Source organism: Anoplophora glabripennis, unplaced genomic scaffold (genome assembly GCF_000390285.2).
Source record: "Anoplophora glabripennis isolate ALB-LARVAE unplaced genomic scaffold, Agla_2.0 scaffold29, whole genome shotgun sequence".
In the NCBI taxonomy this organism is placed as follows: domain Eukaryota; kingdom Metazoa; phylum Arthropoda; class Insecta; order Coleoptera; family Cerambycidae; genus Anoplophora; species Anoplophora glabripennis.
The window spans coordinates 1822719-1839766 of record NW_019416257.1 but is presented as its reverse complement, the minus strand read 5'-3'; the positions used below and the strand labels follow the sequence as shown (position 1 = coordinate 1839766).

The window sequence follows — 17048 nt, the reverse complement described above, 5'->3', positions numbered from 1 at the left end:
TGTGCATTGTTATTCGACGGTAAAGTTGGTCTTTTCGGTCCTTACGAGCGCCCAATCATGTTCGGGCGGGAAACACTCGTGACTTGCGCCGACCAATTAACAGCGCGCGATTTGAATTCCCTCTTCGTTCTTTGTGGTTAACTAGGAGTTTTGTATACATTCGTTAGGTGTACAGTGCTGTCAGTGTTAAAAATCCATTTATGCCCGATTTTGATGAAAATACTATCGGACACAACGAAATTTCTGAAGAAAGTAAATCGGTAAGTTACATATTATTTTTTGTTATTTTGTTTTGGGTCATTTCTGTTAAAAAATGCGAGAAATCGGCAAATATTGTTTTACAATGTCTTAAGTTCGTAATGGACTCGTCCTAACGTACAATCCCGCTCTTTTGTGTAAGCGCATGTTATCGTTATCAATTCTATAGAATTAGAATTTTAATACTACAACAATTCTTTTTATCTTACAATTACTAGGTGTAGATTTTGTTGCTACGTAAATAAAATAAAAATAATGCAATCGTTCCCTGGTAACTAGGTAATAGATGGGTACACCCACCTCGTAATTCTTCCCATTAAAAGACTCAATTTTCATTTTACTAATATCCACGTATGACTAACATTACGCGATTGATTTTATTAATTAGAAAATTAATGTTAAACTTATTTTTAAGTCATTTATTTATACGATCTAGGCGGGAAGAGTACCTAAAGACTTCAAGGTCAAATGGAAATCAGTTTTGATAACAAGTAGTCATATTCATCTCTGTCGGAAAGAAGCATTGCCCTTTCGGTGAATAATTTTGCTAGGCAAATCAACACACTCGGAAAACTACATTTCTCAGGCCGAACAATAAAAAACGATAACATTCTATGTAATATCACACAAATAGAAATTATATGGCTACTTAGCAGGTGTTTCGGAGTAAATTCTTTTGTATTCATATGAGAAGGGACCCTAGGTATTATGTAAAGCTAAACGACCGTTTCTTGAAATTAAAATACATCCTATAGAATTTTTTGCCCCTGGTTAACTAAATAGAGGTAAATGGACGGAAATCGATATCATAGATATCTCTAACAAGATTAAATTTGCCTGAAACTTGTTTGCTTTTTTAATAAGTACACAGCAAGCGATATATCTTTCTAGCTAGCATGACCACGAGAAATATTTCTATCAGTATCTCAATATTTACATAACATTAAATCACTTTTGCTAAGCTTAAATATAAATTGCTGAGAATTCTGTCCGGTAACGTAAATATTGTTGTAAAATTATTACGTACGTGCCCAAACTTACTATAAAGATTTAGTTTAAAATTAATTTTAAGTGAGATCTGTTAAAACTTTGACCCTTTTGCACCCTTTGTATCTCTTCCGTTCCCCTCGATTGGTGAGCCAGCAGCCATCTGCCAGGTACAGTTGTGGCCATAAGATTCTTGTAACACGTAGGTACAGACATTAGGAACTATTCAATATCCAAGTCCAAGAGAACGAGATGTGTACCTACATAATACACTGCGTTGGGTGCCCCTTACCAGTTTATCGATTTAGATTAATAGTTGTTTATTTTTGAATTTTAATTATGGTATAGAAACATGCAGGTATAATTTTAAATTGCGTTGATCAATATTTCTACGTTGAATTGAATGAATGTGTTCTAATTTAATTCTGATTTCACATATTCATACATCTTGACACTATAATGTACCTATTTTATTTTTTAAGTTAGAAATACCTACCATTACACCTAATTGCGTTGTGAAATAGATAAATTTATCATCGTTTTCACTTATTTTTCGGATTTAATAGGTATTATAGATTAAAATTTTTTTTGCCGAAAATTGACTACTTACCTATGTGAAATATTTAAAATACATACAAGAGTCCCAGTTGACAATCTCACGTACATAAAACTGTAAACGGCTTTCTTGTAGTTTCTAAACAATTTTTACCTGCTCAACTATATAATCTCATTGGGGTTGTTATATGATCCGTTAAAGGAATTGAACCTTTATAATGGTAGTAAAGAAGGATCTATTTAAATTTAAATTCTCTCTTTAAAATAAATTGATATAAAATGGAATCTATTTAATTTTTATTGTTTTCCCGCGACCAATATCTTGTTAAAAATTACAAAAAAAAAACTATTTAAATACTCATAAAATACAAACAAATAAGTACTTATATAAATAATAATTGTTCTCTAATAGATCGCGGTATTTTATAACTTTTTAAGTACATCACAAAATGAAAATAATATAAAAACAAGAAAATGAGGAAAAAATTACCTATTTCAATTAATTCCTTAACCAAATTATTAAAAAAATATATGTTCAACAAATAATTTTCCATTTTATTTGCGATTGAAGGACATTACCCCATTCCATAGGCTCGTATGCCCTGAGCAGCTACTATCTTTTGCTTGCTTTCTAGGAGTATTCCTGGAAATACGAACGGCGCCGATTACTATCGATTCGAGGTATAACGTCATCACGTGCCGCTTGGGGGCCACTGGCTCTCTAGGAATGAGCCTCCCCACCCCTCAGTATATATTTGACGATTGTAGAGTGAACTTTACACATTTTATAAGCTGCTCTGTGTCAAAATGGCGTATAATAGTATTAGTTTTATTCAGAGGCCGGATTTTAAAACTCTCCCCTTAACGGACAAAGTAATGATCAAGAATTTGGGACGGCCAACACCTAATTTAAATCTTCACCAGGAAGATAAAGTTGGGACGCGTATCTTCATGAGGCATTTTTCTGTAGATATTTATAACAGATTTAAATGGACATCAGGATGTGATGTGACGAATTCTCTTTTTTGCTTTCCATGTGTTTTCTTTCGTTCTGATGAAACGGATAAGATATGGTCGGGGACAGGGTTTAAAGACTTGAAACATGTAATTCAAAAAGCAAAGCGGCACGAAATTTCAGTACCTCATATCCACTGCTGTTTGGAATTAAGTTTATTAGGCTCTATAAATTCTATAGGTCGGCTTGATCGTATGTACAGGCAGAAAATTATAAAATATAACGAGCAGGTGACTAAAAATAGATATGTATTAAAGAAATTAATCAACTGTATAAAGTATTGTGGAAAGCTTGACCTTGTGCTGAGAGGGCACGTTGAAGAGAAGGACGGCATTTTATGTGAGTTGGTGGACTTCTCACCAGAACTGGATGCCATTTTAAAAGAACATTTACAAACTACTAATGCTAGAGTTTTCAAAGGAACCTCCAAGACTATACAAAATGAGATCTTGGAGAGTATGTTGGCGGTATGTCGTCAAGAGATTAAACAGCAAATTATCGAGAGCGACTTTTTAGCCATCCAGTGTGAGGAGACAAGTGATATTTCGAATGAGTGGCAGATGGTGCTTATATTGAGATATTACCATAATGGAAATCTTTATGAAAGATTTTGGCGTTTCTTGAAAATCACTGATAAATCATCAGACGGCTTAATGCGATGTTTAGAAAGCGAGATTGACGAATTAATTTCAGATTCGCCCTCTAAATTAATCGCACAGACTCATGATGGTGCAATTGTTACTGATGCTACTACAAGCGAACTTCAGTCCAAAATAAGAGAAAAATATAAACATGCACATTTTGTACATTGTTACGCGCATCAGTTAAATTTAATTATACAAAAAGCAACTAGTCAAAACACCAAAGTTAAGCTTTTTTTCTCAAATTTATCCGCAATACCAGCTTTTTTTTCAAGTCGCACTAACAGGTGTGACGTTTTAGAAGAGATAGTTACACGAACATTGCCGAAAATTACTATCATGCGATTTCATTATGATATCCATACGGTAAATATTGTTTATGAGAATAGAGACCAATTTATAGAATGTTTCGAAGAACTTGAGGAAAAATGTAGTAAAACTATTACTTGCAAAGAAGCATATAGTTTGCGAAAAACTCTAGAGGATCCAAATTTTATATTCTGGCTTAATTTTTTTCATCAAATTTTCCCACGCGCAGAAAAACTATTTAATCTATTACAAACAAGATATAGAGGTAATGTCGCATTGAAAAGAGAGTTAGAAGAATTTGAAACATTTTTATTATCCCTCTCGAACAATTCTACTGTGGTTGTGAAGGAAGAAGTAAACGAAGAAGAGGATGCTGATACAAATAAACGAAGACGAATTATGCCTGAAAAAAATTATATAACGGTTAATAAAGTGTGTGACTCGATAAATTCTCTGGTAAAAGAAAGATTATCAAACAGAGGTTATTTAGAAGCCGCTTCTTTGGTTCATTTAGATAATTTTCTTTATTATTCACAGAATTTTCCAGAACTGACCTTCAAATCAGTCGTTAGAAATTATTATCCAATTTTCGAGCATGAGAAATTAAAGACCGAACTAGAGGTACTTTACTCGAGTAAGCACTTTAAAAATATTAGGGGAGGAATAAACATGCTTGCCTGGCTTAATGAACATGGTTTAAATGAAACATTTTGCGAGCTGGTGAAATTACTAAAAATTAACGTAACAACACCAATGTTTACTGTGGAGTCGGAAAGGTGTTATTCGACACTTAAAAAAATAAAAGCTTTTTTGAGGAACACCGGTGGCAAAGAGCGACTTAACGCATTGGCAATGATGTCGGTGAATAAAAATTTAATTTATGACATTGACAACTTTGACGAAAAAGTTGTAGAACATTATATTTCCCAGGGAAATGCAGGACCTGATTTTGTGTATAAACCATAGCTTTTGTTGTTGTTGACTTATATAACTTTTTTTGTGAATACTCGTGTTAATATAATGTATATATGTGTAAATATTTCGATTGGTTTTAACTTTAAAAGAATAATGGTGAGTGCATAAATATTAAAAAACAGTGAAGGTATTAGACTCATTGAAACTAGAAGAATCTCAAAATATGTTTGATTTTCGTTCTTATCTAGACGGAACCGCGAAATAAAATTTTCGGAAATTATCTGGATTTATAAGGTAAGACATTTGAAGAGTAAATAAATCGAGGTGAGAAAATTCGATTGGCAGAAATATTTTTTGCAAGTAAAATATATTTTATTACTAAATGACTTACCACATTGATACGATCAAAACTTTTTGAGAACCGCACATCATGCATTTTCTCTTTTCGCTAAAAGAAAATACGGTTAATAGTAAGAATCTAAGAGTATAAACGACTTCACATAAGCGTTTGTTTACTAATAATTTATGCAATAAAATGGTAGAACTGATTATTAATTTTTTTGGTTATTGAAAAAGGGAGAAAAAAATTAAAAGCCATTATTTACGGCATAAATATTCACCTCTTTTTATGTAGTATGTAGGTCGGGGATGATTCAAGCCAAGGACATCCTCGATTCCAGCGATCCTCAATGAGTTTTAAGTTTCGATTATTATTAATACATTCTACATAACATTAAAAAATCCTCTCCAAATTAGTAAATACCTTATATGTATAAATAAAAGATTTTTGGACTGTTCAAGTCCTAGCTATTCTGGCTTTATATCACTTTTGCATTTTAACATAAATTGTTCTTGATATACCATAAATTTAAACTTATTGTTGTACAAGTTACGACGGACCATCACGCGTACCGACCACCTAAAAAGAATTTTTGATTTCAGCTGGTATAAACGTATGTTGGTGTTTTTAAATTCATACGTGTTTCACATTTATAAAATAGATTGTTTGTTCGTAAAATTATAATGTTTGGTAGAAACAATAGACGTTATAAAAAAAATGATTACTAGTCCGAAAACAGAATAATATAGCTCTTGTTTTTTAAATAAAAAATGTATAATTTAGTAAGAACCTGTTTCATATATTTAGCATAAAAATAAGTTGCAAGCCTCTATGAAAACCTTGAGTAGTTTAATGACCGGTCACTAAACTCGAAGTTTAGGCAAAAATAGACAGCCGGGCAAATTTTCATTAGATAATTTGAAAATACGTAATTTTTATTATCCGACAGAAAATATATTTCTAAATTCTCGTTATAAATTTTATTAATAGCGTGTACTGAGTGCTATTCACATTCTATACAAGTCAGCTGGACAGCATTATTCATTTATGAATGTAATAATACCGTTTCTGATATAAAGCAGTAATAAATAACTAATAACAATAGAAATGGCATTCGAAACATCATGTAAATAATGTGAATCTTGAAATAAAACATTCAAATCCAGTTTTAGAATACACAAGGAAAGGAAAATTACTAGTATATATTTTTTTAACTTTTATTAAAGGATATACAACAATCATAGTTACAATTTATTTTAAAATGGAAAGATATAGTTTAATTATTATCTTATTTCAGTTAAGTATAAAAAATGGCACAGGGTGAAATGCAAAAACTTTTTGACATCAAACAAAAAATTAGCAAAATAAGTTTTTGTAAAACTTGGTCTGGAAATATACCATTTCCAAGATAGGACTTAAAATTTTTTGAAAAAAAAAATTGTAATATTCCATAAACACAGTTACAAATTATTATAAAATGGAAAGATATAAGTAGTTTAATTATTCTTATCGTATTTCAATTATAAAAAACGGCACAGTTGCAAAACTTTGTCTGGAAATATACCATTTCCAAGACAGGACTTAAAATTTTTTGAAATATTCCAGAAACACATACCAAGTTCACAAAATCTGATACAGTAATTGCCAAATTTATTACATACTTATGATACCTTGCTAGTAATTCTGGGTTTTGATTATCAGTGTAGTAGAATTGATGGTTTCAGTCCCTTTCTTAAAGCATACCTTCTGCGCTAGTGACTTTTAAAGCATATGTATATTTTATTAAAATAACATGTATAAAAATATTCTCTTAACAAGACCTACATAGATATTCTGAAAAAAGTTGCAGGCGTAGAAGTTTCATTTTAATTAAAAAAGGTGGCTTTCCTCTGTTACTATATGTATATGATAAAGGCATTTGAAATGCTTTGTATGTATTAAATTTGTGAAAATCATTGTGCATTTTTGAAATAAAATAAAAACTTTTCAAAAATTTTGAGGCCCATATCTTGAAAACGCTGCATTTCGAAACCAAGGTTTGTTAATGACATGGAGTTTTGTCATATTTTAATACTGGATTCTACGGCACAAATCAGTAAAAAAACTTTCTACAAACATGTGTCCGGATACGTTTAATTTTCAAGATACAGGGAATTTAAATTAAAAAATTTTTTTGATCACTTATGGTTACATTGTATGTGTTTAAAATAGTATTTATAACAAAAAATATCCGATAATATTTTTATGTGAAACGAACTATTTTAAATTTAAAAAACATCGAAATTCTAGGGTTCATATTGCTGTTTCCCAGTATTTCCAACACTGCTTGGCAAATTTGTGTACCAAGTCAGCAAATTTTTGCCCATTATTAGTGAAGTCATTAGCTTAATTTTCATCAATACACATCAAAAATTTTCAGAGAAAAACCAAACGGAGCATTTCCAGACACATGTTCATAAGAACGTTTTTTAATCACTTGTGACGTAGAATCCACCATTAAAAGTTAGCAGAGTATATAATTAACACCCTATAGAAACTATTTTGCTCATTTTCACCTGAAGAACGTACCCTTTGTGCACTTCGTCGTATGTAATGTAAAACGATGGAAACGTTATTTAAGAAGATTGAAGACAGGCGGTTTCAGATGATGTGAACTTCTATAATAATCGGTTTCCCAAATCTGAAAAAACCGCATCTGTCTTCAACCTCATCACAGATTGGGCTACCTAAATCTAAATATCGTTTTCCTTTCAGAATTACACCACCATGTCGACAGCAATGGATATGTTTCTCAGCGCGACTGACTCCCTCTCATTCCCGGACCTCTTAGACATAGACATAAAATCAGAAATAGATACTTTGGTCGGTGGCCACAATGATTTCTCAGGTTTCAATTTCAATGACCTGCCTCCATTGGAATTCGAAGACGTACACAGCATCAAATGGTTCAATTCAAACTCCAACCACTCCGACCTAGACTTCAGCGGCGAAGACGGCTCAACAATGGTAAATCCCAACGCGGTAATGCCAGTTATGTCTTTAGCTCAGAACATTAGATCCCCTTCCCCCACATTAAAAGAAAGCCACTTGACTTTCTCGCCGGCCACCATCAAAATGGCAACTGTAAAACCGGAAGCAGCCACCGTCAAGAAGGACCTTCTGAATAGGCTAGACGAAATCGAAGAGAAGAAGCCTGTGTTCAAAGCAATAACTAAAGTGACACCAATTCTAGCCAAACCTGCCATTAAGACTATAACTAAGTCGCCGACAATACTGACGTTCAGAAACACCATTTCCCGACAGATAAGCACTCCGATCACCGTCTCGCAGATAGGCAACGTTGCGACCATCAGAACGGTGGCCCCCGTTAGTATAAATAAGAAGCACATAAACAATAATAGAATATACGAAGACGAAGAACGCGCTTTCCCGAAACCGGCTTACAGCTACAGCTGCCTCATCGCCATGGCGCTGAAGAACAGTCGCACCGGCAGCTTGCCGGTGTCCGAAATCTACAATTTTATGTGCAAGCATTTCCCTTACTTCAAGACCGCGCCGAACGGTTGGAAAAACTCTGTGCGGCACAACCTGTCCCTGAACAAGTGCTTCGAAAAGATCGAGAAGCCGGTGGTGAACGGAGCCCAGAGGAAGGGCTGTCTGTGGGCGATGAACCCCGCGAAGATCAGCAAAATGGACGAGGAGGTGCAGAAGTGGTCCAGGAAGGATCCCCTCGCTATAAAAAGGGCGATGGTCAATCCAGGTATGTTTTTTTTTTACGCTTTCTTCAAATGCACTTTTTGAGTTGCTTAAACATTTTCTTTGGCGACAATTTCCGCTACTTTTAAGGATATAGTTTAAAGTATAACTGATGTAATTAAATTGTCTTTCAGAAAACTTAGAGGCTTTAGAGAGGGGGGAACTAAAATTCTGTTGTTCGTACGACGAGAGCGACAATTTCGGCGATTCCTGTGGAAGCGCCGAGGAAGTTAGTGAAGAGGGATCCGATTCGGAACAGGAACAAGAAGTAGAGACTGGCGGCACCACCCAATACGAATACATACACGTCAAAGATGAGGACATAGAGGATGTCGATGTTGAGGTAAGTTTGGAATTTTGAGAAAAAATAATTTTATCAAGAATTTGAATTTTATTATACGTATTTTTGGTATTTTAACGTAGAATTTTGAAAAATGTAAACAGTTTTTGTTGGCAAAACATTCTAAACACATTTTTGTTCCCAAACTCAACATAAAATTCAGTTAGTGAAGTGATTTCCAATCGAAAAGTCCCTTTTTAGATGTTACATTGTTTTACATTCCTAAATACTTCATAAACTCAATTACTTCACATTCGCTGTACGGAATGAGTCAATGGACGTGAAGTAACATTGGATGTGAAGCAATCTAGTTTGTGGAGTATTTGTAGATCAATTATATGAATTAATTTCCAGAGATTGTTTTACGTTCCTAAATACCTCATAGACTCTGTTACTTCACGTTTGCTATACAGAATGAATAAGCAGTTGTGAATTAAAAGTGGAAGTGAAGCAATCTAGTTAGAATATTTGCGTGGACCGATTCAGTTAAATGAATCGATTTCCGGAGGAAAAGTCTCTTTTTAAATGTTATATTGTTTTACGTTCATAAACACGATTACTTCACATTCGCTTTACAGGATGAACCAATGGTCGTGAAGTAACACTGGATGTGAAGTAATCAAGTTCGTGAAGCATCTACGGATCAATGATTTTGAGAACTTTCATAATTAACTCTAAATGAAGTTATATTAAAACATTCAACAGACCTCATCGTAAAATTCAGTTTAAACAAACTCATTTCCAGTGGAAAAGTCCTGCACCATGTTTTCTTCATAGTTATGTAGATTTTTATTTGATTTTTAAAATTTTTATTCGAGTTGTAGTATAAATGTAAAATGGTTTTTAAAAGGTAACGTCACTTGGATTGGAGGTTTGCATTCTTGGCATTCTATTTCAGGTATCGGATGAGACATACGAGGACATCGAGGACGATCAAGAATTGCTGCGGGTGGAGGTGGCTCTAGCACAGAAGGAGCTCTTAGAGTACGAAAGGACGATAAACAACAAGCGGAGGAGGACGTACATTATACAACATTAATCAGTAGATCTAAATTGGAGGACGACATGGCCAGTTTCCGTTTGTCGTCCCCGTCAGAATCGTAAGCAGAAGAACATCCCACCTGCCACCGGGACTCCGTTACTAACGAAAGCAAAGCTGTGTATGATTGGTGATAAATGTACATATTTGTAATAATTTCTCCTGCCCGTGTATCTCCTAGTATTAGTTTAGTTTTGTTTTTTAACGCATAAGAAGACTGCCAATTACAAATTCCCTTTGGGTAAGAGGCCACTAGCTTTCCTCTATGTCGGAATTGTAACTTTGTCTGGTTTTCGTTCTGTGCATTTAACAGAAGGATGTGTCGCCGAGAGCAGTATTCGGGAAGTAGCAGCGGATTGACGGCAACGACGTGCCCTCAAAACCCCCGGTAGTCGCGTTTTAGGGTGCCGTCGGCGTTTGTAGTGTTGTACGAATTGTGCCTTTGCTCCAAACTCAACTTCTTGGTCATTTCCTCATTGCGGGACCACCGGTTTGTTCACACGTCTGTGTTTATTAATCATGTAAATTTTTCATCCGTTACTTTTTTTTTCTTAATTAATGCAAATGTGATAAATCTATTTTTATGGCCTGTTACGAGACTTAGTGAACGCGCATTGGGAAGCGATTTCTGTTTTGAGCGTCAAATGGTAGTGGCGGCAGCGTTGAATTCCCACCTTTAGACTGAAAGAAAAAAAATGTTGTCACGAAAATTTTATTGTATCTTTTTGCCGTAACGATATCCCACTTTAATTTTTCATACCCCGATTAGTTCTAGGAATAAATCAAGTGGAAAACTTAAATACAGACCCCCGACAATTTGTGGAAGGTCTATTTACCTCAAAAAATTGATATTTCAATAAAAATATTTTAAAAAAAATTGAGGTAGAAAATTTACTGTTGACAAAATACAGGTTCCAATCAGTTTGGAACCTTTCAAAATTAGCTTTCTAAATGAAGTTATATTAAAAAATACTAACATGTTCAAAAGCTTCGAAAAAAAACATTCAATTCAGTTATATAAACTGTATCTTTTTAAATGTTACACTGTTTTACGTTCATAAGTACTTCATAAACTCGATTGCTTCACATTCGCTGTACAGAATGAATAAGTTGTCGTGAAGTAACAGTGGATGTGAAGTAATCAAGTTCGTCAAGCATCTACGTATCAATGATTTTATAAAATTAAATCTCTAAGTGAAGTTATATTAAAAAAAAAATGCAAAAATTGAAGTAGAAAATTTACTGTTGACAAAATACAGACAGTTTGGAAACGTTCAAAATTAGCTTTCTAAATGAAGTTATACTAAAAAATACTAACAAGTTTTAAAGTTTGGAAAAAAACATTCAATTCAGTTATATGAATTGATTTTCAGTGGAAAAGTGTCTCTTTTTAAATGGTACACTGTTTTACGTTCATAAGTACTTCATAAACTCGATTGCTTCACATTTGCACAGAATGAATCAATTGTCGTGAAGTAACAGTGGATGTGAAGTAATCAAGTTCGTCAAGCATCTACGTATCAATGATTTTATAAAATTAACTCTCTAAGTGAAGTTATATTTAAAAAAGAAATGCAAAAATTTACTGTTGACAAAATACACAGTTTGGAAACTTTCAAAATTAACTTAACTTAACTGAAGTTATATTAAAAAATACTAACATATTTTAAAGCTTCGAAAAAAAAAACATTCAATTCAGTTATATGAATTGATTTTTGGTTGAAAAGTGTCTCTTTAAATGTTACACTGTTTTACGTTCATAAGTACTTCATAAACTCGATTGCTTCACATTCGCTGTACAGAACGAATCAATTGTCGTGAAGTAATCAAGTCTGTCGAGCATCTACATATCAATGATTTTATAAAATAAACTCTAAGTGAAGTTATATTTAAAAAAAATGTAAAAATTGAGGTAGTTTACATAATTTACTATTAACAAAATACAGTTTGGAAACTTTAAAAATTAGCTCTCTAAATGAAGTTATATTAAAAAATACTAAAATTTTTTAAAGCATTAAAAAAAATATTCAAATCAATAATATGAAATGATTTCCAGTCGAAAAATTTCTTATATTAATGTTATATTGTTTTACGTCTATATACACTTCATGAACTCGATTACTTCACATTGGCTATACAGAAGATGTGAAGTAAAAGTGGATGTGAAGTAATCAAATCAAATTTGTGTAGTATTTGCAGAGCAGTGATTTTGTAAACTTTCAAAATTAACTCTACAAAGTTATATTAAAACATTCTAAAGGAATATTAAAAAATAAACATTTTTCCGTCGACCTCATCATAAAATTCATTTATAAAATCTGATTCCGAGTTGAAAAGTGTCTCTTTAGATGTTACATTGTTTTCACATCTGTATAGACTTCATAGAGTCAATTACTTCACGTCGACTATACGGAATGACTAACTAGTCGTGTAAATATGGATGTGAAGTAATCGAGTTGGTTAAGTATTTGCAGACGAATGGTTTTGTGAACGTTCAAAATTAACTTTCTAGATAAACATATTTTAAAATGTTCTATACAAATTTTTGCAAAAAAAAAACTTTCCGTCAAATTCAGCATAAAATTCAGTCGCATTTTTACGAATTTTTTTTTGTTATTAACAAAAATTTGGATTGGATTTAAAAAAGTCGAATTTTCATTATGAATTCATTTATAAATCAAGAAAAATATTTCATTTTTTTTTTTAAGTAAAACGACATTTCTTACTACTTTTCACATTATTAAAATATTTAACCCAAATGCGGATGTAATTATGGCAAATTAATTTCCATTGAAACAATTTTTGAGTCGTAAATGGGACCCTGTAAATTTCAGTAATATTGGAAATTTAAAAAAATTTCAAAAATCGTCTAAACGAAATTACATATTTTGAAATACACTCAAATATTTTAAACAGATATTTATGCCTACAGAGTGGTACTAAAAACCAAGACACTAACATTTTTTGAACACATGATTCAAATGATTTTTTTTATATAATAATTGCCTTCTAGATATACTTGCTGATTGATGATATAGATTCATCAAGCGGAGTTGGCCATTTTTTTTAATAATAAAAATTTTTTATTTCAATTTAAAAAGTCTAAAATTGTGAAAATACTGGGTCCGGTCTGAAATCATGATTATGATCTATATCTAGACTCTACTATTTATCAGTCAGAAGGAGGGTCAGTAATTGATTAATTTTTCACCTTAAAGTGTTTCCAAAGCCTCCTAGATTTTTAACTTTAAACCAGTATAAAAAAATTATACTGTAATATAAATCGATGAAATTTCAAATATACAGGTTTTAAATGGTGCTGCTTAAGGGTATGTAGATTTTTTATTAAAAAAATAGAATGTTCTCCAAAAATCGCTTTCTAAAAAAAATTGCGCCAGGTCATGCATTGTCAACTAGATCCGTCATGGCAGTACATCTAGAAGGCCACTATAAAAAAAATTCATTCAAATCGTGCCTTCCAATAAAAAGTTTAGAGATGTTTCGGTTCTCAGTGGGCCACACTGCGTTTATGGAAAATCGGTACTGCCATTTTAAGCGATTCTATAAACAGAAATAACTTCGCAACACACCTATTACGGTATTAAAAATTAAAAAGGATATTTTGTGGAGAAATTCTGCCAGTTGAAATTTGATGATGGACATTATGTAAGTAACAGATCATTAAAATACTTTAGAATAGAGAAAAGTGTTATTTTAATTAGACAAATGACTGATTATTTCGTAATAGTTTTTCATAATTTATGACGAGCTCTCATATCTTACGAAAAACTACTATCTAGTGTAACTTTGTGTACATTATTATTTTACATTTTTTAAAGTTAGTGTATTAGTATTGTAATAAGTCCATGTACAAATTTTGTTAGTTTTAAGTTTATATTTCGTAATAAAATGTGATTTTTCATAAACGTTTCGTTTCATTGAGCTTTAGTTTTTCATTTTTTATAGACTATTTTTTTTTTTTAGAAGTTGTAGGATAGATTTTACTTGTTCATGCATTACTTGCAAAATACCTTAACGGAACTTGAAACATATTTAAGGATTTCTAACACACTAATTCTCATTAGATCTGGTAGTGCCTAGTGTTTTAATAGAAATGTGCATTGTGCATGTATTTAATTCTTTGAGAATACAAATAAATATAAAGAAATACGTGTTTCCATTTATTTACAAGAAAATTCCATGAAGTAAACGATTCAGTGGAGGCTGATGCGGATAAAAAAAAATTTAAATTTAGTTTACGACTTTGTCTAACCGTATGAATAACATTAAAAAGGAAATGTTACATTTGTATAATATGCAGTCAGTTTAACTCAAGTTACAAAATTCGTGTGCAAAACTCTGAATACACGGGCTCCTCATAGCCCGCCTCTACATCTGTAAAGTATTTACAGCGGTGGTCATGGTTACTGTCGCGTAACAGTGAAAGACGGAGTGGGAGTACCACATATTTACTAATATGCAGTTTGGGCCCTGTTTAGTCCGACCGTAACCAAATAATAGCTATTCACCGCTTTTATTTCTTCATAAACGTAATTTATTGATGTATAAAATTTTGTTACCTACGTTTTGTTTCTGCTTGTGCGTTTTTTTTTAAATTGTCAAAGTTTAAATTGATTGTAGTACTTGCAATGCTATCTATTAAAAAATCAGTGGTGCAAGAAATACCAAATTTTAATGAAAAAGTAATTGAAAAGTTTATTTCGGACAGAAGTAGAAGAATGGACTATGACTATAAAAAATAACATTGAGTACAATTTTCCTATATTTCAATAGTACTTAAAATAAAACAAATCACATATATTTGATTTTTTTTTTCAGTACTTTGTGTCTAAATTTTTCCGCCGTCTCTGGTATGGCAGTAAAGAACCGCAACTGTTTAAATTAGAATCTTCGAAATTAAGCCATTAAGATAATTTCAAACTAAAATTTGAATTTAGGTGCTTCGTTTTCGAGCTAGAATGTTGAAAAAATCAATTTCTAATACACATGGTGTTGCAATATGTTGTTCAGAGAACTCTAGAGCAGCTTCTACATCCAAAAGAAAGAAGAGCGCCAGAAGAAAGGGCCCTAGCCGGCGGGGCCCAGCCAGGACAAAAGGAGGTCCCACAAAGCGCCTACACCGGCCGCATTTGCGGTCGGGGTAGACGACGGATGGGGCCCACCTACGAAGGCTGTCCAGGCCTACACGAGATGAGGCAGGATAAAGAGGGATAATCCCCCTCGATCCCAAATCATTGAGGCCAATTTCTAGCCATGGAATAATGGCGCATCCAAAAGATTCCTATAAACGTAGGTCAGCAAATGCTGCTTCGAAATAGAGGGTGTCAAAAATTAATAAAAAAATATGTTTTTCATTGATAATTTCCAAATTTTTAAATCGTTTAAATTTGGGTTATTTATTTGGTTTTTTAGTATGTAATGGTTTCAGAGATAGATTAGATTAGATTTTAAAAAATCTTAAATAGCTCGAAAAGCTTCTCGCTTGATATATGATGATATATATTTTGATATATATCACCCAAAACTAAATAGCATGCTATTTTACATCACTACAAATAAATGTACAAGGGGGCGTTTTTACTCTAAAATAAATGAGGTTCCTAAAAATAAAATAAAAACCAGTAAAATAACCAGTGGCGTAGATTTTCTGGTCAAAAATCAATAGGTACTCCCCCATATCTACGCCCCTGATGGGTCTGATATGCAGTCGATTATACAAAATTATAATTTACGTATCATAAATGTATTGGCCCAAATTTAAACGATTTCCAGTGAAAAATTTAGAAACTATCAATAAAAATCAAATTTTTTTTGACACCCTCTATTTCGAAAACGAAGCATTTGCAGACCTACGTTTATAGGATTTTTTTCGTGTTTTGGATGTAGAATCTGCTTTAGAATTCTCTGAACAACATTTTACAACACCCTATATAAACATGAGCTAAAAATTCTAATAAACCTAAAATAAAGTTTTTTAACTAACGATGACGATGATGATGTGAGAAACAACTTTTCTACGGGCTAAAGCCTTGTCCAGCATTGATTTACACCCACAATATCAAGCTATGATCATTCTTTTGATTTTTTTTTTTTTTAATATGGGAAACGACTTTATTTTTTGCTCAAGACACTGAATATATATGTACATAGTGCCTATATAGTGGTATGGTAAACCAATTCCCAATTCCTTTTTGCTTTTGGGTCATAATTCCACTGGCCTACTAGCATATCATCGACGCATAGTCTAAGCCCAATAATCGCACATAAATATAATAATCGAGTGAAATTCCTTTTCCAACCTCTTTGGTTGTATCACCTAATATAGGTAGGTAATTAAAAAAATACCATTTTAATCTGATTTTATTAATTTGATATTTGAAATTAAGTACAATAACAAAAGTTCCTAAAAATCATTGGCGTAGAAAATTCGCATTTTATTAAAGATAGCAGGGGCATAGTTAAAAAACTGTTGATGTCAAAATGTAAAAATTATATATTTCTAATTACAATCAAAAACCAAATCTGCCAAAATTTTAAACAACTAATGCGCTGTTCAAATGGGTTCAAGTGACTTAAAATTTAGTTGACTGTTCCCGTGTAAACACGCCATAAGTGAGATCCATTTAGTTTAAGTGTTAATTAAAATACGTTTTTTTCTAATTTCTAAATAATAAAGTTCCCATTTTGCATGTCAAATTTTCAAAATTCCGACACTTCACTGGTGAAATAATCAATAAATCAATAGTCTACGTTAGTCCTGTTGTTATTAATGTTATTATAACAATTTGCGTTAGAAACTAGAATAAAATTATGGGATGATTACATAGGTAATTTTATTCTGAAATAAATAATTAAAACAAATTCTTATAAGT

The 17048-nt window shown here is 32.3% G+C and overlaps 1 protein-coding gene across 1 annotated transcript; it reads left to right on the top strand.

Annotated features, from left to right (window-relative positions):
- The first annotated feature begins 164 nt into the window (after positions 1-164).
- LOC108908573 (forkhead box protein P2) lies at positions 165-12063 on the top strand. The gene is made up of 4 exons (XM_018712649.2): positions 165-260; positions 7775-8780; positions 8911-9119; positions 10015-12063. Exons 1-4 carry the CDS (start codon positions 201-203, stop codon positions 10153-10155), a joined length of 1416 nt encoding a protein of 471 aa, XP_018568165.1. The 5' UTR covers positions 165-200; the 3' UTR covers positions 10156-12063.
- Positions 12064-17048: the final 4985 nt, after the last annotated feature.

What these genes read in the sequence shown, in the direction of transcription:
- LOC108908573 (XM_018712649.2), top strand. Translation starts at nt 201, where the DNA reads ATGCCCGATTTTGATGAAAATACTATCGGACACAACGAAATTTCTGAA. An exon ending in TTTCTGAAGAAAGTAAATCG is followed by an intron (nt 261 to 7,774) that starts GTAAGTTACATA and finishes TTTTCCTTTCAG; the next exon opens with AATTACACCACCATGTCGAC. An exon ending in AAGGGCGATGGTCAATCCAG is followed by an intron (nt 8,781 to 8,910) that starts GTATGTTTTTTT and finishes ATTGTCTTTCAG; the next exon opens with AAAACTTAGAGGCTTTAGAG.